This window comes from Fusarium keratoplasticum, chromosome 3 (genome assembly GCF_025433545.1).
Source record: "Fusarium keratoplasticum isolate Fu6.1 chromosome 3, whole genome shotgun sequence".
NCBI lineage: Eukaryota > Fungi > Ascomycota > Sordariomycetes > Hypocreales > Nectriaceae > Fusarium > Fusarium keratoplasticum.
The window spans coordinates 109,351-132,699 of record NC_070531.1 but is presented as its reverse complement, the minus strand read 5'-3'; the positions used below and the strand labels follow the sequence as shown (position 1 = coordinate 132,699).

Sequence of the window (23,349 nt, the reverse complement as noted above, 5' to 3'; positions counted from 1 at the left end):
GGCTGCATAGGTATGGAGGAAACGGAACTCGGAGCAGTCCCGACCTCCAAGGTGCCGTGTCACCAAACCCTGGTATTTAGCCCTCCAGCAGAAGTCTCCTGTTAAACACCTACGTTCTAGAAATCACCCTCCGACTTCCCATTCTAATCTTCAATTCAGAGTATTCTTTCACCATGACATTGCTCCCACGAGAAGGATTCACAGTTGACTTTGTCGCCAAATTGGCCCGAACCACTGTCCTGAACCCTATCATCACCATTCCACTGGCGGTAAGCTCACTCGGGCTATCGATATCCAGTTCAACTGGCTCAGACTGGAGCCAGTCGTTGGAGGCCGCACGACCATACACTTACTCCCTGGCTGCCTTGAGCGCCCTGTTGTACGCTACCGACTTCCTAAACAGGCAGTTCAGCAATAACTGGACCACTGACCCGGCCTGGGACTGGGATAACGAGATTGTCGTCATAACTGGAGGCAGCAGCGGCATTGGAGCTCATCTGGCCCAGAAGCTGCATGCTCGCAATCCCAAGACAAAGGTCGTCATCATCGACTACGTCCCGTTAACTTGGAAACCGATTGAAGGGTACTGTACCAAGTACTACCAATGCGACCTCAGCGACAGCTCCCAGATCCGTGCCATCTGTGAGAAAATCAGAACTGAAGTTGGTCACCCTACGGTTCTTGTTAATAATGCCGGTATTTGTCGAGGTGCCACGGTGTGTGGTGGTTCCTACGCGGATGTAGAGGTTACCATACGGACGAATCTCATCGCACCATTCTTGCTGGTCAAAGAGTTTAGCCCAGACATGGCACGTCGGAATCACGGCCATATCGTCAACATTAGCTCAATGAGTGCGTATCTGCCACCGGCTAAAGTGGCAGACTACGCTGCAACCAAGGCTGGGCTGATAGCGTTACATGAGGTGAGTCTGCGCATACTTACCTACTCCACAATGTCACTCCAGGTCTCACAATACCAGGCGCTACAATTAGAGTTGAAGAAAGCACCCCGTGTCAGACTGTCACTCGCGGTGCTCAGCTTCACTCGAACGCCGCTATTCAAAGGCAAGACGAATCAATCTAATTTCCTGTTCCCGCTTTTGGATGTTGAATCTGTGAGTGAGGCAGTAGCAAAGACGCTGTGGAGCGGATACGGCAAGACAATCTTTATGCCTGGCATCATGCGCTACATTGCGATATTGGTAAGTTGACTGCCCCAATAGTGAATGAATGCATTGTTGACATGTGGAAATAGAAAGGGGGGCCAGAATGGTTGTGGCGCTTAGCAAGAGAGGCAACTGGTAGCACGCAGGTTGACTTTAGAGGAAGACAGAAGCTGGATCCCAAGACAGGAGCATTGCTTCAGACTTGAGCAAAACTAGGATAGTCACTTTGTGAATGGACACAACGATACAACTGCATAGTCACTCATTCAGTTCAATTTGTTGACAAGTTGAAGCTTTTAACCCTGTTCACTCAGTAAAGACGTAGTGTCATCCAAAGTGTTGAATGTGACGGGATAGGCGCTTATGGAGAAAACAGCACGACTACACTCCATCTCCATAGCCATCGCAACCAGCATTACCCACCTAAAGGACGACACACCTGACGATTGATGCATCCATCACCTTTCACATGCAATAGCACTTGAGGAATTCGGTAAACGGTAGTTAATAGGTACTTACCCCGCGGTGGCTGCTCAGGGTCGGCACGGTTGAGGATGGCGGAAGTGCTCCGATACAGGCTTTCGGAGCCCTCCCGACCACAACGCCACGGCGAGATGGCTCTTGGCAGCTTAAGGTACATACGTAAAGCCTCGGTAAATACGATCTTGTGCGGGGAAGCAACTCGACTGATTAATTTATTTGATTGGTATCTCTAACCGCAGTTCAAATGCTTAATTCAAAGGAGACCCAACGCCCCCTGGCCAACAAAGCCAACAGCGTACAAACACTTGACCAGCCACCACCTCTGCGACCATGGCATCAGAGAAAGCTAGTCGGCAAAATTACAGCCAGTTCGCTTGCATTGGCACAGGATTCTCAGCCATCTGTCTTGGGGCGACTCTAAAACGATGGTATGGCATCAGCGACATTCAGTTCTTTGAACGATACTCTGATTTGGGTGGCACATGGTTTGGAAACAAATACCCGGGTAAATGTCATGTCCCTTGACAGAAGAACGATGCTAATCAAGATAGGCTGCGCCTGTGACGTGCCAAGCGCTCTCTACAGTTATTCCTTCGAGCCAAATCCAAACTGGAGTCGCGTCTTGCCTTCGCATGATGAGCTTTGGAGGTATCTGAAGCAGGTCGCCGATAAGTATCATCTGCCTCCCAAGATGTCCTTCGGCACGAACGTTGAGAAGTGCGAATGGATTGATCAAGTCAAACGTTGGCGCCTTCATGTTCGCCATATAAATACGGATAACGTATTCATCCACGAGTGTCAATTCCTCTTCGCCGGCGCTGGTCAACTCGTCCAACCTCGGGAACTCGACGTTCCAGGAGTCGAGAACTTCAAAGGCCCCATCTTCCATTCATCCAAGTGGAAGCATGACGTTGAGCTCGAGGGTAAAAATGTCGTCGTCTTTGGCAACGGTTGCACTGCGGCTCAGATTGTGCCATCCATCGTCGGCAAGACGAAGCATCTCACGCAGGTCATCCGGGCGAAGCATTGGATTCTTCCGCCGATTGACGGCGTTCAAACAGATTCTATGCGAAAGGTGTTCAAATACATACCTGGAAGCATGACGCTGCAGCGTTTTCTCGTCTTCTTAGCAGCTGAGAATGAACTGAGAGGATTTCCAATGACAAAGTCGGCCGCCAAGTTTCGTCAAAACCGTCGCAAGCAGGCTGAGCAGTACATGAGGCACACAGCCCCCGCAAAGTATCACGACATGTTGATCCCTGATTTTGAGGTGGGCTGCAAGAGGAGAATCTTCGACTCTGGCTACCTCGAAGCCCTACATTCCAAGAATCTCACACTGACCAACACACCTGCTGTGGAGATCGTGGCCAACGGAGTCAAGACTGAGGATGGTTTCATCGAGGCAGACGTCATTGTCATGGCAAACGGATATATCACAAACAAGTTTCTCGGTGGCATAGAGGTTGTAGGGAGGAACGGAACACTGAACGAGCACTGGGATTCATTTGGCGGCGCGGAGGCTTACAATTGCTCTTCAATGAGCGGGTTTCCCAACTTCTTCATCTTGCTTGGTAAGTCTCTGGGCCGGTGCTGTCTCTCACCAGAATTGGAGCCTGACCATGAGTAAGGACCCAACGCAGCGACAGGCCACACCTCTGCAATCATGGCAGCTGAGAACAGTGTCAATTTTGCGCTGCGTGTCATCAAGCCTGTGCTCACTGAGCAGATGGGCGCCGTCGAACTCAAGCCAGATGCCGAGAAGCTCTACGTCGACCGCATTCAATATGATCTTTCCAATATGGTTTGGAATTCTGGGTGCCAGAGTTGGTACATTAAAGGGAGCCCGGAAAAGGGTCCAACATGGAACGCCATGAGCTATCCCTACTCGCAAGCCTATTTCTGGTACCGGAGTGTGTTTCCTACCTGGAGCGATTGGGCGATTTCTGTGAGTTCTGTATCATAAGCTCCCTTGAGCCCCAACAACTAACTATCCTAGGGTTGCAAGAGGTCGGTCTTTCGGCGAGTGATGAGAGCAATTCTTGTCATTGGTGGCTTGTTTTCGGTGTTTACACTTTGTTTGGTGGGGTGGAAGAACAAGTGGGATCTCAGCGAGAACTGGGCCAAGTTGTCGATGCTCTTGAAGCGTCTCCCTGAGTATTTATACATCTCGCGGCAGAGCTGAGCACTGCCTGCATTTCAACACACAGGTTGTGACTGGGCTAGCGTACCCCTTTTTTTCTTTTCAGCTTCAGGACCTCTGTCGCTGATATCGTCAGTTATTGTTTGAATCATTAGTTACTATTTGTCATTTGACGCTTATCAACATCCTGCAGAAATTCCATGGGTTCAAGAAGTTCACCCATTTTCGGACTGTGGTGGACGTCCCCATTGGATGGATATTTCACTCGAGCCTGTCTTCTCTCCATAAACAGATGAGAGTCCCCAAACCGTGGTCAAAGTATTTATACCGGTCGACACAACATGGTTTGACCGTGGCGGAAGACAAGGTCGCCCGCGTTTACGATGAGTTGGCACTGCTGATAGTTGTGTGGAGGCAAGGGGGGCATGTTACAGAATGGTCTGTAGCTTTTAGAATAACTATAGAGTCGACGAAGAATCTAGGGTTAGGTCGAGTCCCTATCTGAGGTCGTCGTCATCTCGCCACCATGTCCTGGTAGTGACGCCCGTCGGGATTGCCTCGTCGGAACCGTCCCGACGGCCTACATAGTTCTCCACCTCATTTCCACAGCTGCTGACAAGTCTCCCTTATCTTCCCCCTTTCCCATACTTTCTTCAAGTATTCAAAAATGATGGACTGAAACATCTTTACAGACCACGTTGTCGATCATGGTTTTTTGTTCACACACTTCTCGCCATGGCGTACGGCAACCTTTTATCACATCTTGCTCCGACAACTTCAACCCAAGAGCCGCGTCGAGACAATACCTTGCCACCCCGACAATTGGGAATAACCTGGAAGAATCTGACCGTCCAGGTGGCCTCCTCTGATGCGGCCGTTCACGAGAATGTCTTATCTCAGCTGAATCCCGTGAAGAGCCTTCACCGCTTGCGACACAGACCAGCGAAGAGGACCATTCTCGACAATAGCCATGGCTGCGTTAAACCTGGCGAAATGCTTCTCGTCTTGGGCCGTCCTGGATCCGGATGCTCAACTCTCCTGAATGTGTTGGCGAACCAACGGAATGGGTATGCTTCGGTTTCTGGCGACGTCCACTATGGCAGTATGGATCCCACGGAAGCAAAGCGCTATCGTGGCCAGATCATTCTGAGCTCGGAGGATGAGATATTCTTTCCATCCTTGACGGTTGGCCAGACTATGGACTTTGCGGCTCGTCTGAAGTCTTCGGATCAACATGTGTCGACCAAATCGTTCCCGGAAAACTCTTCTCACTCTCTTTTGCGCGCCCTGGGCATCGATCATACCACCACCACCAGGATAGGGAACGAGTACATCCGTGGAGTGTCGGGCGGAGAGAGACGACGTGTGTCGATTGCCGAATGCCTTACCACACGGGGGTCGATATACTGTTGGGACAATAGTACCAGGGGACTGGATGCCAGCACGTAAGTCATTGAACTGCCCACGAGACTCACGACAAAAACATGGAAGCAAACAGTGAAGCTGACAATGGACAGGGCGCTCGAGTATGTCAAGACGATCCGAGACCTAACCGACCGCTCCGGGCTATCATCTATCATGACCCTGTACCAAGCCGGCAACGATATTTATCACCTGTTCGACAAAGTCCTCATACTCGAGCAAGGTCACCAGATTTTCTACGGTCCATCCAAGGAGGCACGCCCTTTCATGGAGGGTCTTGGCTTCCAGTGCAGGGAGGGTACCAACGTCGCCGACTTCTTGACCGGAATCACGATCGAGACGGAACGGATCATTCGCCCAGGATTCGAACTCAGCTTTCCCCGAAGCGCCGAAGCTATCCGCGACAAATACGAAGAGTCCAAGATATGTTCACAGGCAGCGGCTGAATACGAATATCCTTCCACGACCGAGGCAAGAGAGTGGACAAGACAATTCCAAGCGACAATACAGGAGGAAAAGAACACCCATTTACCACAAAAAAGTCCTCTGACTGTGGGCTTCTTCTCTCAAGTACACGCATGTACGATCCGGCAATATCAGGTCATCTTCGGCGACAAGGTCACCTTTTGGACAAAACAAGCCACAGTCTTGGTGCAAGCATTAGTTGCTGGGTCTCTTTTCTACGACGCCCCGAGCACGTCGGCCGGCATCTCTCCACGATCCAGCGCCATCTTCTTTGCCATCATGTTCAACACGCTGTTGGCCATGTCGGAAGTCACCGACTCCTTCTCAGGAAGACCCGTCCTTGCAAAACACAGGTCGTTTGCCCTGCTCCATCCGGCCACGTTCTGTGTTGCGCAGATTGCGGCCGACGTTCCCATCGTCCTGGCACAGATATCTGTCTTTTCCTTAGTGTTGTACTTTATGGTTGGCTTGACGTTATCAGCAAAGTCCTTTTTCATCTTTTGGATCATTTTGGTGTCCACCACAATGGTACGTGAGCTCCTGTGCCTTCAGAGACAACCAAGCCGTTGTCAAGACTGAAGAGAATTTTCGAGACACTCTTTCAACTAACAAATACTCCTAGTGTATGACAGCGTTGTTCCGAGCCATCGGTGCTGCGTTCACAACATTCGACAAAGCAACCAAGGTGTCCGGATTGGCCATCATTGCAAGCGTGTTGTACACCGGCTTCATGATTCCAAAACCGGACATGAAACCTTGGTTCGTCTGGATCTACTGGATCAATCCCCTGGCATATGCCTTCAACGCTTTGATCTCCAACGAATTCAGTGGCAAAACGATTCCATGCGTCGGATTCAACTTGTTGCCCGTCGGTCCAGGTTACAACAACACCAGCATGGCTCATCAATCCTGTGCAGGCGTTTCCGGTGCAGTTCCAGGACAGACGTTCGTCACGGGAGACTCGTATCTTCAATCTTTTTCATACAGCCTCTCTGATCTTTGGAGGAACTTTGGAATAATTTGGGCTTGGTGGGCGCTATTTGTGGCCATCACTGTGGCTTCAACTTCAAGGTGGAAGTTTTCTTCTCAGAGCACATCGAAGCTTCTTACGCCGAGGGAGAAGAAACAGGAGCGTCAGAAGGCAACTCCTCGATCCAGCGATGAGGAGTCCCAATACTCGGGTGAAGACACCGTCGGTAGCGAACCCCGTCCATACCAGGCGACGGATGGCGCCCTCATCCGGAACACCTCGATTTTCACCTGGAAAGATATCTCCTATGTGGTGAAAACGGCAGAAGGGGATCGAAAGTTACTCGACGACGTGTACGGCTGGGTCAAGCCAGGTATGCTAGGAGCGCTGATGGGCGCTTCTGGAGCTGGCAAAACGACGCTACTCGATGTCCTAGCGCAGCGCAAGACTGAAGGGTCTATCAGGGGATCCATCATGGTTGACGGTCGTCCTCTCCCCATCTCTTTTCAACGGTCAGCTGGGTACTGCGAGCAATTTGATGCTCATGAGACTTACGCTACGGTCCGTGAGGCCCTCGAGCTTTCCGCGTTGTTGAGGCAAGGCCGCGATGTTGCCCGCGAGGACAAACTGAAGTACGTCAACGAGATTATTAGCTTGCTCGAGTTGGATGACCTTGCCGACACCTTGATCGGTACAGTCGGTGACGGTCTGTCGGTGGAACAACGGAAACGTGTCACTATCGGCGTTGAGTTGGTATCAAAGCCGAGCATCCTTCTGTTTCTTGACGAACCAACCTCAGGCCTCGACGGCCAGTCAGCCTTCAACATCGTTCGGTTTCTCCGGAGACTCGCGAACCTCGGCCAGGCAATATTGGTTACAATCCATCAACCTTCTGCCCAGTTATTGGCACAATTCGACACATTGCTTCTCCTAGCCCGCGGTGGCAAGATGGCATATTTTGGGGATATCGGCGACAATGCCGAGGTCGTCAAGGCATATTTCGACCGAAACGGAGCACCCTGTCCCCAACAGGCAAACCCGGCCGAACATATCATTGATGTTATCTCGGGCAAAGCATCCGAAAGAGACTGGAATGAGGTTTGGCGTGAATCAGCAGAGCATCATGCGGCTGTAGAGCAGATTGACCTGATGTTATCAGAAGCAGCATCGAAGCCGCCAGGTACGATTGATGATGGTCACGAATTTGCGCAGCCTCTCTGGACCCAGATCAAACTCGTCACGAAGCACATGAACATCGCCTTATTCCGCAACACAGGCTACATCAACAACAAGTTCATCTTGCATGTTTTCTGTGGCCTTTACAATGGCTTTTCCTTCTGGCAAATTGGAGACTCACTAGACGACTTGCAACTGCGCATCTTCACTATTTTCAACTTCATTTTCGTGGCACCCGGGGTTATCAACCAGTTGCAACCACTCTTTATCGAGCGCCGGAATCTCTTTGAGGCACGCGAGAGCAAGTCGAAAGCCTATTCCTGGATCGCCTTTGTCACCGGGCTGATAATCTCAGAGACTCCATACCTGATTATCTGTGCAATCCTGTACTTTGCCTGTTGGTATTATACAGTTGGATTCCCCGTGGCTACTGACAGGGCTGGCTCGACCCTGTTTGTCATGCTTATGTACGAATTCCTCTATACCGGCATTGGACAGTTCATTGCTGCATACGCACCCAACCCGGTCTTTGCTTCGCTTATCAACCCCTTCGTTTTGGGTGTCTTGATCATGTTTTGCGGTGTACTTGTTTCGTACGAGCAGATTACATCTTTCTGGCGCTATTGGCTGTATTGGCTGAATCCATTCAGCTATATCATGGGAAGTTTGATAACCTTTAGCAGTTGGGACCTTCCAATTCATTGTTCCGATGATGAATTCGCGGTCTTCAGCCCACCAGATGGATCGTCCTGTGGCAAGTACCTTTCGCCTTATCTCACGATGGGAGGAGTTGCCGGGAACCTTACCAACCCGAATGACACGGCTACTTGCCTCGTTTGCCCGTATCGGAACAGCAATGACTACTTCTGGGCTCTCAACTTGAAGGAGTACTATTACGGATGGCGTGATGCTGGTATTGTGGCGCTCTTTGTATTGAGCTCTTACTGTCTGGTTTTTCTCTTGATGAAGCTACGGACTAAAGCATCTAAGACCGCGAAATGATGGAGTCGTGTTGCAGCCTGTACTCTTAGAAGAGAAGACTGGAGCAGGTCAAAGGAATGGGATGGGGGGCCCGGCCCAGGAAGACTTGCACTCTGCTGTTGTCGTTTAGTATTTGTTCTCACTCTGCTTTTTGTTTCTGTTTTTATCTTAGTGCTTTAGATTAGAACTACTCTACCATACCTAACAAAACACACACCAATGGGGTCTTACAACCAACTGCAATGCAACTTGCCACCGGCACGCCGCCTCTTTCGGATAGGCCAGAAAGTTTGCCTACTTTCTTATTTGATGTTAGCTACTTTACCCACATTCCTATGTTCACTCCGACCGATGCTGAATCGTCACTGCCAACACATCTTTCATCCATTCCTTCATTTCCAGGATACATTCTCCGTCACGTTCCTCTTGAGCCTCCAACAAGATAAAGTCATGGGCTTGCCTCCTCTGCAACGCGAACTGTACATTCAGCCCCGGGTTTGACTGTTGCACCTCATGAACGAAAGCCGCCGCTTGGTCTCGGAAGACCTCGTGGCTTCCAACGGTGACGAACATTCGATCAAGAATAGAAGTGATTCCATTCATCCAAGACTTATCCCCGTCTAGGGGGCAGGCGAGGATGGCCGACTTTTCGTGATTCTCGTCGGTTTCTGTAGGGCCCAGTAGCTCTTTAGTACACTTATCCACAGTCGGAGCCGAAAGCATATCAATCCAAGAGTTTTCCGAGAACGAAGCATCATTGGTGCGTCGAGTCACCCATGGTGAGACAAGGAATGCACCCAGCAGTGGCTCGGACAAGATAACTCTTGGGACTGTGGGATGTGGCTCAGCAAGGTGCCTCAGTAGCTGAGCTGTCAAGTTTCCTCCCGCAGAATCTCCTCCAATAACAATGTCTCGAGGACGGACTCCTTGGCGTAGAAGATGGGCCAAGCCGCTGGCAGCCTGGCGGAGTTGAACCGGATATCTCGCCTCGGGACAGAGCGTGTATTGGAGGACTGCCACAGCGACTTCGGTTTTCATCTCGACACCCGCAGCGACGTAGGCTCTCCAACACCATTCCAAATGCCCAGGCAACAATGCGGCGATATATCCACCACCATGGAAGAACAGAACGATCTTCTTTGCTTTCCGTCGATTACCCATCCAAAGGAGTGACGAATGCCCGTCCTCTAGAGGCTCTATATCGTAGGAAAGTCTTTCGATAGCTTCAGTATTCCCGGCCTTCTTTGCCTTGGCAGTTCTTCGCTCCATCCATGATTTGTATGCATCTTTGGTTGAGAGAGACACATACTGAATCTGCCGGGGAGAGAAAGTTCCGAGAAACACTTTGACGGCTGCGCACACAATAAACATGCGTACTGGGATGCCTCTGACCCAGGCGATCGTGAGGGAGCGTACAATGGAGACGAATATCTGCCAGGGTGCTGTGAGAAAAAGAGATGTTAGTGGGTAATGCATGGGTCTGATAGATTGGTAGGGCGAATCGTACCGAGACATGTTAAACGGAAAGCTAGCTTAAGCTTCTCCCATATGGAAAATTGAACAGGCATTGTTGGCAGCAGCAGTTCGTTATTGGCATTCAAACTGGATTGAATCAACAGCTGGTTATTAATATGTCGCTTTGTTCGCTTTACCGAGGTGACCTTGTTTTAGTACCGTGGGGACATGCGGGGACCCCAGAATCTAAACCCGATCTCATCTGCCGAGAATGCAGTTCCGTCTCAAGCGCGTTGCCAAGTCGGGCCCTTGTCTATCCCGTGGCCCCGGCGGGAGACGGGTCTGTTCCGTTTCAGCTTGAGGTATGCTCGCGGAACCACGCCGTCAGCCACTGGGAGGCGTACCGCCTGCCTCCAAGTGCTGTGGATAAAGCCTCGGCTCCATAATCATTCTAAGATGGTAGACACAGCTATGTGTTCCCTAGGCCGATTTAAAACAAGTGAGCTTACTTCTCACCTCGCCTTGTTCTGTAAGTCCCCCATCCTTACTTCATCAGAAAGCGAAGCGGCGAAGCCTTAGCGACGGTCATGGCAGCCCCTCAAACTAAAAGCACCAAAGACCTTGACGGAAACTGGGTGATGGTGAGGAATAAAGTGCCTCTTTGCCTGTCCTGTATACTAATGCTGATTCCCTGCTAGAACAAGGACTTGTCGGACAGTTCTGACCCAATTCTCAAAATCCAAGGCATCGGATATCTTACTCGTAAAGGCGTTGGCCTAGCAACAATTCACCTGAACATCAAGCAGTATGAAAGCGTTCCCATGACACCGAGCGCAAGTACCGGCAAAGTCACTTGCATTGAGTTCACTCAGACAGCTTCTGGCTTGAAGAGCACCGAGGAGGTGCGGTATCTGGACGACGAATTCCGCGATCAACATGACTGGCTTTTTGGCACGGTCAAGGTACAGGCCCGATGGGTGGCCCTGGAGGATATTGACGATGCATTTTTGAAGGGGGGGTTTCTAGTTGAAGGTGAGGGCAAGAACCTTGTGCTCAGTCATGCTGTGAGCCAAGGGAAAGGCTGGACTGCTACTCAGGTTTGGGGGTTCCAAGTAGTTGAGGATGAGAGACGGTACTGCATGCGCGTGGTAGTCGTCTCCAAAGATGGCCAAAAGGCCCAGGCTCGGTTCGTCTATGATTATCAGTCAGAGTAGCCTCCAGCAGCGATACTCTGAGAAGCAGAACTAGCAATGCATTGATAGAGACATGTGTGGTAGCCAGCGGAGATTTCAGTGATTAGACTATAACTCTTTGATGTTCTCAATGGAAAAAACACTCTGCTGCAATGATGGGGATTACTCATGTATCTTCAGCATCCTGTCTCTAACAGCACCCTTGTATATATATGAGTAGCGCAGTCCGACTTGGCAGATATGCGACAAAAATTCGGCACGAGGCGAACAAAATATCATCGGGAGCGATCCGGGCTCCGCGGACCCCCGGCGGAACCGATCCGTGACACGGGCATCACGTTGATCATGATGGATGCGAGATGGACAAAGAATGCGGGGTAAACCCGGGGAACCATCAGCTAATTTCGGCATGTGATATTCTTCGGCTAGTACGAGGTTGATCGTTTTAAATCGACCGGTAATTGATCCATTTTCCGAGGTATCCTACTTCCACGGCTCACATACATCCTCCTAGCGTCCGAGAAACACCATGGCAGAAATCCCAGCTGCAATGACCAGCCCCCGCTCAGTCGGCCTTCCAGAGGCCCCAAACCGAGATCCTTTGCCAGAAGCGCAATGGCATACCTTGCTGGCAGTCATGGACACCGTCGTGTGCTCCTGTCAGAGAAACAAACCCCGTGACGTGGATGAGGCAGGTCTTAGCGATGCTGAACACGAAAAGACCACGATGCACCTCAGGCAAAATACTAGCCTTGATCCTTCCGACACGTCAACATTCGATGCCTTCCTCGCCGAGAAACCCTCCGAAATACCACTCTTTCAAGATATCCTGAAGCGGATGTTGTCCGGTTTTCCCCATGATAAACTAGCTACGCTTCACAGCGTACTGTCCCTGATTGAGTGAGTTTCTTACTGACTTGTTGAACCTTGGCTGACGTTGCCACTACAGTAACTGGACTACGACTCTCCCTCTTACCGGTCGTCTCACGCCATTCTCCAAATTGTCCATCAAGGACCGGACACGTGTGCTGCACTCTTGGAGAACCAGCTCCTTGGCTAGTTTCCGCGTACTGTTTAAGCAGCTTTCGCAAATCGCCAAGCATGTTTATCTTCGCGCGAGTCCTCTTTTCGATGAAGTCACTGGATACCCATCAGCCCCGTCTGGATGGCACCCAATCGAATCCTACCCTTTCGAATTCATGGACTTCAACACATCGCAAACTCCGATTCAACTGGAAACAGATGTCATCGTCGTGGGCTCAGGTTGTGGTGCTGGTGTCGTCGCGAGGGCCATCGCCACGGCAGGTCATGGCGTCATCGTCGTGGACAAAAGCTACCATTTCCAAACGTCCTCGCTGCCTCTTGACCACAGCGAAGGCTTCTTCCATCTTTTCGAACAAAGTGGTATGCTAGCCTCAGAAGATGGGTCCATCACCGTCACAGCGGGATCATGCTTTGGCGGTGGTGGAACAGTCAACTGGAGCGCGTGCCTACAGACCCAAAACACGGTGCGTGATGAGTGGGCGGACGAGCGAGGTCTCACCTTTTTCAAATCATCCGAGTTCCAGACTCACCTTGATTCTGTCTGCGAGCGGATGGGCGTCAGCGACGAGTTCATTCGTCACAACCATGGCAACTCGGCTCTGCTCGAAGGCGGACGGAAGCTAGGCTTCAGCGCAAAGCCTGTGCCACAGAACACGGGTAATTGCGAGCATCACGATGGGCACTGCGCGATGGGTTGCTGGAGGGGAGAGAAGCAAGGCCCAGTGAACGGATGGTTCCCAGACGCAGCCCAGTGCGGGGCCAAATTTATCCAAGGATTCAAGGTTGACAGGGTGCTTTTCACGAAGAAGGGTAAACATGTTGCTCGTGGCGTTATTGGGACCTGGACACCGAAGAACTCCAAGGATACGACACCTAGAGTGGTGACCATCAAGGCGAAGAGAGTTGTTGTTTCTGCAGGAAGTCTATGCAGCCCCATCATCTTGAAGAATAGCGGACTAAAGGCAAGCAATGGGTCCCATTTCACTTTTGGAGGTTAGGCTAATACTTGCACGCAGAACAAGCATATCGGTCGCAATTTGCATCTGCATCCAACGACATTCGTGGGGGGCGTTTTCGAACAAGAGACGCGCCCATGGGAAGGCAAGTTTTTGATCACCAAGATGACAACCTCCCAACTCCATAGGCCCGCTGGCTAACACGCAGAAGGCGGAATTCTCACGTCTGTAGTGACGAGCCTTGACAACCTGGATGGGAAAGGCCACGGTGTTAAGCTAGAGCGTGTCTCAATGATAGTAAGTCACTCCCATCTCCGCTCCCTGGATGGATTCTAACCTCTTGGCAGCCTTCCATGGCTCTTCCCTGGTTAAATTGGACCTCTGGACTTGATTATAAACTATTGTTATCCAAATATCGCCACATGGAGATATTCATCGCTATTACACGAGATCGTGACACTGGCCAAGTTCTCATTGACCCGACACGAGGCACGCCTCGTGTGGCTTATACACCCTCCAAATTCGATACCCGCTCAAACTTGACGGGCATGATCGCCTTGGCAAAGATCCTCTATGTCCAAGGTGCCCGAGAAATTCATCCCGCCCTCCCAGGCCTTCGACCGTTTATCCGCGCACAGGAAAGATCTGATAATTCTGTTAACGGCTCTGCGGGCATCACGGATGAGAGATTCCAATCTTGGCTCAAGGAGATGGAGGCACATGGAAACAAGACGCCGGAAACGCCATTTTGCTCTGCTCACCAGATGAGCTCCTGCCGCATGAGCGCCAAGGAAAGCGAGGGTGTCGTGAATGAGTTTGGAAAGGTTTGGGGCTGTGAAGGGTTGTATGTCGCTGATGCGAGTGTTCTTCCTAGTGCCAGTGGTGTGAACCCTATGGTAACCATCATGGCAATCTGCGAACGGATCGGTTCGGTCATTGCCAAAGACTTGGCATTGGAGAGACAGGAGACGGCGAGAATTTGAATGCACATGTATAGTTTGAGCTTTTCACACCACTAACTTGACTGTTGTTACATGTCATTGGATTCATTTAATGACCAAGATCGTCTTGAATATGCATGCGATGCTGTTACTCTCATGACAAACAACACGATACGAGATTACCAGAGTAAACAAGATTAATTATACAGATTATACAGGAATTTACATTAAAACAAACAGCCGCATCTTCCCAGATCCTTCGGAAGCCCCTCTTTAGTTCCCTGCTGCCAAGTTCATCCCTTCCCAGCCCGGAAAAGCCATCGTGTCAGCATCAAACGGAAACGATATTGTCAAAGCATCTTGCAGAGACAAATCCCCCTCCAGGACCGAATCCAACATTTCATGTACCAGGTTCTGTTCCAAGTTTTCATTTGTGGCACAATCTTGAAACCGCGAGTCGTTAGTTGCTGTAAGTGTTCGAGCTGTTCTTGTACTGACCTTGTTGCCTTGCCGTGATAGTCTGGTTTATCTTCAAGAGTAGATCGAAGGATTTTCGAATGGACAGGCTAAACGGAGAGATTGCCTCCAGGACTGCGTGACATTTCTCCCACGATTCGACCACTGCTGACTGATCTAGAGTAGCCCACAGGGAGGGACATAGGCGGCATGTCATGAGCACTAGGCTAGCGGTGCAGGCATCTACAGCGTCAGTTAGTTGAGATACCTGGATAGAAAAGGTGCGATTACATAGACCGTTCCACCACCACGCTTCAGTTGTGTCCGTACGAAAGGTGTCGTGAACCACGTTGATGAGTCGAATCGCAGACCGCACGCATGCCCTGGCCCCGTCTCGCTTGAAGGATGACTGTAAGTCATAGTCCACATCCCCCGAAACATCAGAGGAGAGCAGCTGAGTCAAGATGGGCCGGTAAAGCATGAGACCAATGTAAGTAAAGCTGAGTTGAGTTAGTAAACGTGCTAAGTCTAGGGCTCCATCAAACCCAAGATCCGTCTTACCGTCCGTGTAGCACATTTCTTTGAAGAGCAAGAATGTTAGAAACCTCTGGTGAGATGGACTCTGTAGTCAAGGGTGTCTTCCACGAAAGAAAGGTTGCCACAGATAGCTCGAAGGCTTGAAGCCGTCCCTGAAGCTCAACAAAAGTATCCATACTCTGACAAGCCGTATCTGCATGTGACACAAGACTCTGCTCATCATGGAGGAGCCTGCATTGCCAGGGCTGGTAAACTTTTGATAGGATGCTGTCCAGGATGATACTCAACCGGACAGTTTCAAGCTGAAATTGAAGTTTGATCTGTTCACTTCCCTCTGCATTCTGGATATTGAAGTCCATCCTTCCCGGCACAGCAAGCGTAGAGAGGTTGGTGATCATGGTCGGTCTTCCAAGTGTCATGCTCACAAGCCTGCAAATTTTAGTACACTGGTATAACAGGTCTTTTGGGTCCTTACGTATCCAACACAACACATCCGTGCCACGTACGGCGCCGAATCTGCCATACCCGTGATTCCTGTGCGTCGTACTTTGGCATGGTGTGCAACCCTAGGCCTTGGGCCATCCGGCACGCTACACCGACAGCATTCCAACATCGCTCCGGAAAGGGAGTGCCCTGTAAGACGAGAGCTACCAAGAGTAGCGTCTGCACAGCGCTCAAATCGTTCATATCGAGCAGATCAAGTCCAATGTTTTGTTTGGAGCGGTTGAAGAAGACTTCGTAAGCTGTTGTTTTTGCCGCAGTTGAGAGGTCCGAGAAGATGCATCCAAGAGCAAATATGGCGTTGAGCGAAGAATAGAATGCAATCGTGGTCGCGTCTTCTCCGAGGCCTAGATCTCGATACTCTTCTGGACTTGAGGCTTGTCCACTTGGTAGCCACAGCAACTCATAGGCATGCTCGAAAGCTTCCTTGTCAAAGAGGGGGTAGAGGTAGTAGACCTGTTGGAAGTATCTTTCTTTGAGGTGGTCTGCTAGAGGTCGTGGTGGAAGAACGAGGTTTTCAATGCCGCTGTAAAGAGATGGGGGCTCCGAAGTTGTCACTTGGGGGTTTCTAGATGTCTGGCAGGACAATGGAGGATTCACAGTCCCGCAAGCCTCCTTCAAGAATGAAGCAGCAGAAGACGAACCGTAGAAAGATTGGGTCGTGTCATGGGATTGTCCAATGTCCTCCTCAACTGTAGTTGTGCCCATAGCGGTGACTCGCCTTGAGTTGTTGGAACTTTCCATGCCCTCATTTGCAGCTGATGACAACGGAGTCAGGGTTTGGCCCTGCGACGTTCCCATGACGATGGCGTCCAATTGGGCTTGACTTTGTGTATTGACAGGCTGCTCATTGGGTGCATCTGGGAGAGCGTCAGGGTCTATACCATGCAACGCGCAAACCTGCTCCAGCCGACGGATACGCTCGTGGAGAGCTTTTGTGTAGCTGCAACAATTGGTCAGTTAATTGTGAGCTTGCTTATCCAAATACAGTTACTCACTCGTCGCTACATGCTGTTCGCGCATTCCCCACCTTGTAGACACACTGCTCAATGCCCAGCGACCGACGGCGACACGTCGAGCAGAGCGGCTTGACTCCGTCGCAGCGAGCCTTGCGTTCCCTGCAGGGTTCGCAGGCCAGCGTCACCTTGCGACGACGTTGGCGCGGTTCCTGCTCCGGCATATTAGGATACCTATATAAGAATTCATGCAGAGCGCATCAATAACTGGCCGTGGCTTGACGGTTTTGGACCTTGATTCACACGCGTTGAGGGACAGGGTGAGGGCCAAAAAGACAACTTGGTCGGGACTGTCCCGCGCTAGTTGGCGTCATCGTCGGAATGCTTCCGACCTCTCATCACGTGTCGCGGCCCAGGGGGGAACCAACAGGATTAGTTCTGGCCTGGTCTCGAAGAAGATGCCAAACAAATAGAAGAAAAGAGTTTTGCAGTCTCAAACTTCCATAACCTCGACTTATCTTTAGTCAATCTGATCCTGCCTGTTACTCCTCGCTGCGGCATCATAGGCAGGAAGCTGGATATTGCCGGGCTGACGGCGGAATCTTAAAGGTGTTCGCAGAGCTGTCTGATAGGAAGGTATTTGGCTCAACTCCTCCATCTCAGCCGAGTCCAATTCGAATGGTTCCGATGAGCTTGGTACCGTCATCTCTTGACCTCCAAATTCTTGGTTCTGTCGAGTGTCGCCAGTTGTGGCTGGAAGACTGCCTGTCGACTGGACTTCTTCATGGGGTAAATCATCGAAAAGTTGGTCGAGAATGTGCTCTCCATAACCCGGAGGGCTCATGGTATCGGCCTCAAAAAATGGTCCAAGAGTGAGATGATTGCTTCCGCTGCGCTGTTCAGCAAAGGGTATGTTTGTGTTGATGGTGATGAAAAGTGGGAGCCCCACGGCAAGCTTGAAAATGAGTGATGATTCCACAAGCGAAAGGGCCATGTTGACTCACCTCAGAGATGTGTCCGTCTGCGTTTCGGAGTGGAATAACCACCCGCACCTTGTGATGAACCCGTATACCACGGACGTCCATATCTTGAATACAGTCGGAAAGCCGATTCGGAATGTCAAGCTTCTGGGTTATCGCCCAGACTTGCGGGCCTGTCCCTTCATGCATGTCTTGCCGGGTGTGGTCTGTCGAGACTTGGAAGTCCCATGTGGAGATGGTTCTCTCGGTTCGATGGTCTCTCAAAGGAAATAGCGTTCGGTTCTGGACATGAAATTCTCGAAATTCCATCAGTGACACCGAAAAATGTTCCAAACTAAGACCTTTTATAACAGGCGAGAGTCTCATTTCGAGTATCACTGAGCCACCATGCATGACGACGCCAGTGGACAGGTTGACAAAGTAGTCGATCTTGTTCAGCCATGTCCTTTCGATGGGTAGAGACTGCATCATCTCCAACGTATCCGGCGACGGTGTTCGAAACACACGCAAACGTTTTCGGGTATATACAGCGCGTAATAACTTCGGCCTGCTGATGGTCGCTTTCAGTCTATAGCTAATACAGGCTTCAGGCATGCCCTCAACAGTCTCCGCAGTGTTGCCGGGGAGCATGAATTCGAACGGCCATTCATAATTACCAGCAGGCAGGGTCGTACTTGTATCTCGCGACCCTATGAATGGGGGCCACTTGTGTTCAAGTAGGATGGTTTTGGGGATCAAGGGTTCGGGCTCAGCCCATCTTTTAGATGACTAGTCAGCCGCCTTTTTGGCTCTGCGACAATTCGCAGCATCAACAGAGAAACCCGAATGCGAACTTACGGGTGACATAGTGTCCCAACCAGTTCAAGGCTGATTTCTTCTACTCTCAAGGGCGACTGCAAGCAAAGCACAACAACTCCTCTCAGAAGGTAGTCCTGGGCTTCATCCTGTCCCCCTCGAAGGATAACGACGTCTGTCTCCAATCTGCAGGTGAAGATTTAGAAGGGATAGATTGTGGGTGTCGCCATGTATTTACCGGATCTCAAAAAGGGAGTATGGGGCTAGTAGCATAAAGTCGAAGGGCAAGGGGGGATGGAGGTAGACTGAAGGGCCTGAGTGGTGATGGAACAAGGAGGGTGGCCGGATCGAGCTCAGGAAACGTGGCGAGGTGCGAGGGGGGCGGAATAGCAGAGGCCGAGGGGGTGGATGCATGTTTGGGGTTTGATCGTTGGATGCAGAGATTGGCAGGATTAGATGATGTAACTGCGAATGCCAGGCATACCGAGATGGATTTGGAGCAGTGACAAATGATCAAGTTGGGGAAAGGAGTGCAAATTCGATAAGGGCTGCAAGATGGGATGGGCCTAGACAGGTGGCTTTTGAGCTATTTCCCTATGGCCATTTGGTAGGAGGCCGGGAGCATTCCGGTGTCAAAGCTTGCTCGCACGGGATAATCCCGACGAAGTCATATGAATATCTTGTATTTTGGTGGATCCAGCCCGTGTGGATGAGCGACCTGATCAGTGGAGAGATTGAGGACCGCAGAGGGAGACGAGGGTTTGAAGAAATTTGATTGCGGGATCGTCTGCAAACCCTTCGCCTCAAGCCAAACAATATCCATACCACACTGTTAAACACCAGGTGAGTTGCCCGCGCTCACTAAAGCTTCCTCCGACGCCTGAAATCTCGACCTCAATCCTGACCCCATGAGTATTTAAGTCCGCTTGGTATTCTCCTTAGTAAACTTGACCAAACTGTCCAACCAATCCTGATGTCCATTCAACATGGGGTTTGGCTTGGCTGTTGAAAGCTGCGCCGCCGGCTTTCCAATCTGAGACTCTTGAGTCAAGATTCTCACAGCGCCGTAATCCAAGTCTTCGACAAGCCAGGCGTGATACACATCCAGTGCTGTGTCCTCATCACCCTCTTGCCATGCTCTCCAAGCCAGTCGACCGGTCGAGGACGCAGTTGGCGCGTCTGATTCCCATACCTCTGACTGCAGAGGCGGGAAACCAAAGGTCGAAAAGCTGAATTTGTCGCCTTTTTGCAAAAGAGGTCCTGAAGACGGCGGCGTGATTTGGCTGCAGTTGCCATAGTAGGATTCCCATTTCGTGATGTCGGATAGAAATTGCCAGACTTGGGTAGCAGTTATACCCCTCACGATGACTTCATTGGACACATAGTTGTCGGTCGTTCCAGGGAGGTACTTCTTTGGCCAGATAATTGCCGACTGCATGTTGGCAGGACGAAGAGTATTGACGGAAGGTGAGAGATGAGTATAAAGAAGATAAGAGTTAAGTAGTAATGTTATGCTGTTATCAGATCTTGTAGGCGAACTATAGTAGACCTATATATATGGAGGGGGCTCTGTGGGGTTGTTGAACTCGGCCCGCGTTGGTTATCAGATCAGGTGTTTGATGACAAATTGTTCAAGAAAGGAAGGGAAAGTTAGATTTGTACGCGTCATCTAGCCTTCTGCTTTTTCATCTAGCATTTTATGTGGCATCTGGGCTTTGATTTGTCATCGAGTTTATTATCTACCTCCTCTTGGTACGATTTTGTCAGTTTTCTCCGGAGGGCCCAGTAGTCGTCTATTGCTATTGCATAAAGGCCACCTACCTTATTGGCTCAACCTGGCAGGGTTTTCCAGTTTGTTAGTTTTCTAACCTATGAAAATTAATTCTATGGCCAACGTTCATGCGATGACCTTCACCGCGAGCTAGGAATGACACACTGCTTCAGGTAAGCAGCCGTAATGCCTTGTAGACGATGCTCGGGTCTGCCCCACCATCAATCATGGTAGCGAAGCACTGTGGGTCTCCTCGATCGACGTTTAAATACCAGGTTGTTAAGGAATAGGGTTGCTCCGAGGCCCCCGCCCCCTGGCCTTATGCAGCCTGTTAACTAAGTTAAGGAATGAGGAGCCTCTCTAACGCCGTTACTCAACGATGGTACCAAACAGGGGCAAGTCTCCCTGGCATCGATTGTCACCCTGCGTCACCATGTCACCACACGGTGTACCGTTCCTTTATTGTGCAAGTTCTGTCCTACTTCACTTCTTGGACGCCCGGACTTTTGTGCCGGTCTCTGCGTCCCATACCCAGCCTTCTTTCAGCCACCTCCAACGTATGTACGCCCGCAGATCCTTATCCATAGGCGCCACCCTTTTCCACTCAGGCTCAAACCCTGGCCCCGCCCCCTTGCCATTCCAGTCTTCGGCTAAGCCTCTGAGTATGTCCCGATGGAAGATTCGAAAACTGTCGAGAGCATAAGGGCCCAGTGAAGGCAAATGCGCGACTTCCCATCCCTCTCGCTCGTCATCTTCTGCCAAGACCTGATTCTTGCCGATGTCAAGGCCATCCCCGCGAAAGGGGTAGTGTAGCTTCCGGTAACGCCTTGATTTTGATGGTGGATTCTGCACCCATGCCTTGGCGAACGCCACAAGTCGCCTGGCCCGAGAGTTATGCAGACCTAGGGGATGAAGGAGGTCTGAAAGGTGCGAAATGGATGCTTCGGCCAAGTCCTCGGGCGACGGGTAGTTGGATGTCAGCTTCAGGAAAACCGGGCGTGCCTGGACACCCCGAGTACGGTTCCAGAGCACGGCGGCAACGAGTAACTTGTACAAGTCTGTGCCGACACTTTCTTGTACAAGTCCAAAGTGTTCATTCTGGATAGGTGCTGTGCGAGGGGCTGGAAGTACTCGGCCTGCTGGTAGCCTTCGAGTACCCGCCTTGCGTTTTGCTACTGTAACATCGGCCGGGGATCTGGTGCTCTTTTCGGATTCCCGTCTAGACATGGACCGCGTCACACGGCAAGACATCTCTGAAACGGTGGCAGGGCTCTTGAGGTCCATTTTTGAGCAGCTTTCATTCCGTGTGGAGGAGACAAAGGTAAGACGTGTCGTCGGTTGATGTCTTTATCCATGACGCAATCCATCAAGACAGGGGCGATCGCCCGACTCACCCATCTAAGCTTGATTGGGCAGCACCAACTTGCGACTCTCACCCACGAAGTACATCCCGTCTTCGTTCCAACTCTGCCCCATTGTGACGAGCAATTATCTTGGATGGGCTGATAGAATTCTACAACGGTGACTACTGACAATCTTAAGGCGTCATGGTCGAGTTCAAGAGGTAACCTTTCGAAAGCCAGAAACGTATAGGAGGAATCAGATATCTTGCCAAGATCAGAGGCTTATCTTATCTTGGGTTCGGTCAATCGGTCGTCAGGATTGGGTCTCAGGCTTATACTTCTAGAGACGACACTACTTCATACATATGGTACATTAATTTAATCACTAATCAGGCACATGAAATGACTCCTTTTAGTGAAAATGGTTGGATTCTCGACTCGAAAAGAAAGGAGCAGGAGACTCGAAGCTCCGATCTAACAAGTCAAGATGCAAGGGGCTGTTTTCGGGCCAGTTGGTTCAGACCCAGGGCGACTTCTCAGAGCTCCAAGCCTCATTCTCGCCAACCTACCACTATTTTATAGGTAGGTCACTTCAGTAGAAAAGAAATTAGGCAGTCCTGATATTTTAATGGAAATGTTCCTTTACGAGGAAGAGTGCGAAACTCGACGAAGCAAATCACGACATTCCAAAGTGACTTGCGTGATACCCTGGAGCAAGTGCGCACTGTGTGGATACTCTCGATCGCTGGTGTCTTCGCACCATGTTGAGCCTCCTTCAATAGTTCTACCTCTCCAAAATTGCAGCAGTGGAAAAGATATACTCAGATAAATGACATAATTGCACTTGCCTGTCTGCAATTGATCGCGGAGCCTTGTGATGTCGGTATCAACTGATGATTCGTATTTGAAGCTGAGGTGGGTCTCCCTACACTGTCATCGTTTTCGCACGGTGCGGTTACCAATCAAGAGGGGCTGATAAATTTGACCCGACCTCACCCGTGACTTGAGACTTGGATATAACCTCGTCTTAACTCACATTCACGGCCTTCTCCCTTCTTCCTTATCTTCCAATCGAACGAAAACGCCTGTCTTCAACAGTCTTTTTTGACCTTAGTCTACTCGCTACCTCACCCGCTCAGCAAAAATGCCTCTCATCGACGCCGATACTCCCCCTACCACTAACGACCTTCACTACGTCGTCTATTTCGCCTCTGGCGAGCCATCCTGGTGCCCGGACTGCCGTGATGCTCTCCCTGCTCTGAACAGCGTCTTTGGAGCTGATTCGGCACCGACTGCCTACATCGTCCGCGTAGGCTCCTTCGCCGAGTGGAAGGGCAACCCCAAGAATAAGTACCGCAATGAGCCGTACAACATTCAAGGAGTTCCTACGGTTGTTCGGTATCAATATGTAACCGCTTTAGCCCTTCAACGTTTTGATTTTCATACAACTAACGGTTTGATAGGGCAACGAAGTCGCTCGATTGGGCGACATTGAGAGCCAGAACGAATCCGATCTGCGAAAGTTGATTGCCTAGACGGTTGCTACTCATGCCAAGTATCGAAACCCAATGCTAGTATCAAATTGATAGACTGTTTTTCTTGGCAGTATCCTTGACAG

General features: G+C 50.6%; 10 protein-coding genes and 1 pseudogene across 11 annotated transcripts, besides 1 other annotated feature; 6 read left to right on the top strand and 5 right to left on the bottom strand.

Moving 5' to 3' along the window:
* Positions 1-173: 173 nt before the first annotated feature.
* Positions 174-1,372, top strand: NCS57_00341400 (uncharacterized protein; the record flags this gene model as incomplete). The annotated part of the gene is made up of 3 exons (XM_053053410.1): positions 174-923; positions 981-1,202; positions 1,256-1,372. The coding sequence occupies 3 exons, from the start codon at positions 174-176 to the stop codon at positions 1,370-1,372; spliced, it is 1,089 nt and encodes a 362-aa protein (XP_052915570.1).
* Positions 1,373-1,964: 592 nt separating this feature from the next.
* NCS57_00341300 lies at positions 1,965-3,831 on the top strand (annotated as a pseudogene). Its single transcript has 4 exons — positions 1,965-2,154; positions 2,201-3,220; positions 3,278-3,594; positions 3,646-3,831.
* Positions 1,965-3,831: a sequence feature.
* A 693-nt stretch (positions 3,832-4,524) lies between these two features.
* On the top strand, positions 4,525-8,824 carry NCS57_00341200 (uncharacterized protein; the record flags this gene model as incomplete). The annotated part of the gene is made up of 3 exons (XM_053053409.1): positions 4,525-5,234; positions 5,307-6,204; positions 6,299-8,824. The coding sequence occupies 3 exons, from the start codon at positions 4,525-4,527 to the stop codon at positions 8,822-8,824; spliced, it is 4,134 nt and encodes a 1,377-aa protein (XP_052915569.1).
* Positions 8,825-9,142: 318 nt separating this feature from the next.
* NCS57_00341100 (Abhydrolase-3 domain-containing protein) lies at positions 9,143-10,371 on the bottom strand (the record flags this gene model as incomplete). The annotated part of the gene is made up of 2 exons (XM_053053408.1): positions 9,143-10,245; positions 10,311-10,371. The coding sequence occupies 2 exons, from the start codon at positions 10,369-10,371 to the stop codon at positions 9,143-9,145; spliced, it is 1,164 nt and encodes a 387-aa protein (XP_052915568.1).
* Positions 10,372-10,845: 474 nt separating this feature from the next.
* Positions 10,846-11,472, top strand: NCS57_00341000 (uncharacterized protein; the record flags this gene model as incomplete). Its single annotated transcript, XM_053053407.1, has 2 exons — positions 10,846-10,899; positions 10,957-11,472. The coding sequence occupies 2 exons, from the start codon at positions 10,846-10,848 to the stop codon at positions 11,470-11,472; spliced, it is 570 nt and encodes a 189-aa protein (XP_052915567.1).
* A 508-nt stretch (positions 11,473-11,980) lies between these two features.
* NCS57_00340900 (Long-chain-alcohol oxidase) lies at positions 11,981-14,434 on the top strand (the record flags this gene model as incomplete). Its single annotated transcript, XM_053053406.1, has 4 exons — positions 11,981-12,351; positions 12,401-13,488; positions 13,660-13,748; positions 13,799-14,434. The coding sequence occupies 4 exons, from the start codon at positions 11,981-11,983 to the stop codon at positions 14,432-14,434; spliced, it is 2,184 nt and encodes a 727-aa protein (XP_052915566.1).
* Positions 14,435-14,665: 231 nt separating this feature from the next.
* On the bottom strand, positions 14,666-17,066 carry NCS57_00340800 (Zn(2)-C6 fungal-type domain-containing protein; the record flags this gene model as incomplete). Its single annotated transcript, XM_053053405.1, has 6 exons — positions 14,666-14,835; positions 14,891-15,091; positions 15,140-15,348; positions 15,410-15,814; positions 15,861-16,829; positions 16,885-17,066. The coding sequence occupies 6 exons, from the start codon at positions 17,064-17,066 to the stop codon at positions 14,666-14,668; spliced, it is 2,136 nt and encodes a 711-aa protein (XP_052915565.1).
* A 296-nt stretch (positions 17,067-17,362) lies between these two features.
* Positions 17,363-18,011, bottom strand: NCS57_00340700 (Arrestin-C domain-containing protein; the record flags this gene model as incomplete). Its single annotated transcript, XM_053053404.1, has 2 exons — positions 17,363-17,797; positions 17,847-18,011. The coding sequence occupies 2 exons, from the start codon at positions 18,009-18,011 to the stop codon at positions 17,363-17,365; spliced, it is 600 nt and encodes a 199-aa protein (XP_052915564.1).
* Positions 18,012-19,533: 1,522 nt separating this feature from the next.
* On the bottom strand, positions 19,534-20,055 carry NCS57_00340600 (uncharacterized protein; the record flags this gene model as incomplete). The annotated part of the gene is made up of 1 exon (XM_053053403.1): positions 19,534-20,055. One exon carries the CDS (start codon positions 20,053-20,055, stop codon positions 19,534-19,536), a length of 522 nt encoding a protein of 173 aa, XP_052915563.1.
* Positions 20,056-20,871: 816 nt separating this feature from the next.
* On the bottom strand, positions 20,872-21,672 carry NCS57_00340500 (ENDO3c domain-containing protein; the record flags this gene model as incomplete). The annotated part of the gene is made up of 1 exon (XM_053053402.1): positions 20,872-21,672. One exon carries the CDS (start codon positions 21,670-21,672, stop codon positions 20,872-20,874), a length of 801 nt encoding a protein of 266 aa, XP_052915562.1.
* Positions 21,673-22,875: 1,203 nt separating this feature from the next.
* NCS57_00340400 (DUF953 domain-containing protein) lies at positions 22,876-23,266 on the top strand (the record flags this gene model as incomplete). The annotated part of the gene is made up of 2 exons (XM_053053401.1): positions 22,876-23,139; positions 23,195-23,266. 2 exons carry the CDS (start codon positions 22,876-22,878, stop codon positions 23,264-23,266), a joined length of 336 nt encoding a protein of 111 aa, XP_052915561.1.
* Positions 23,267-23,349: the final 83 nt, after the last annotated feature.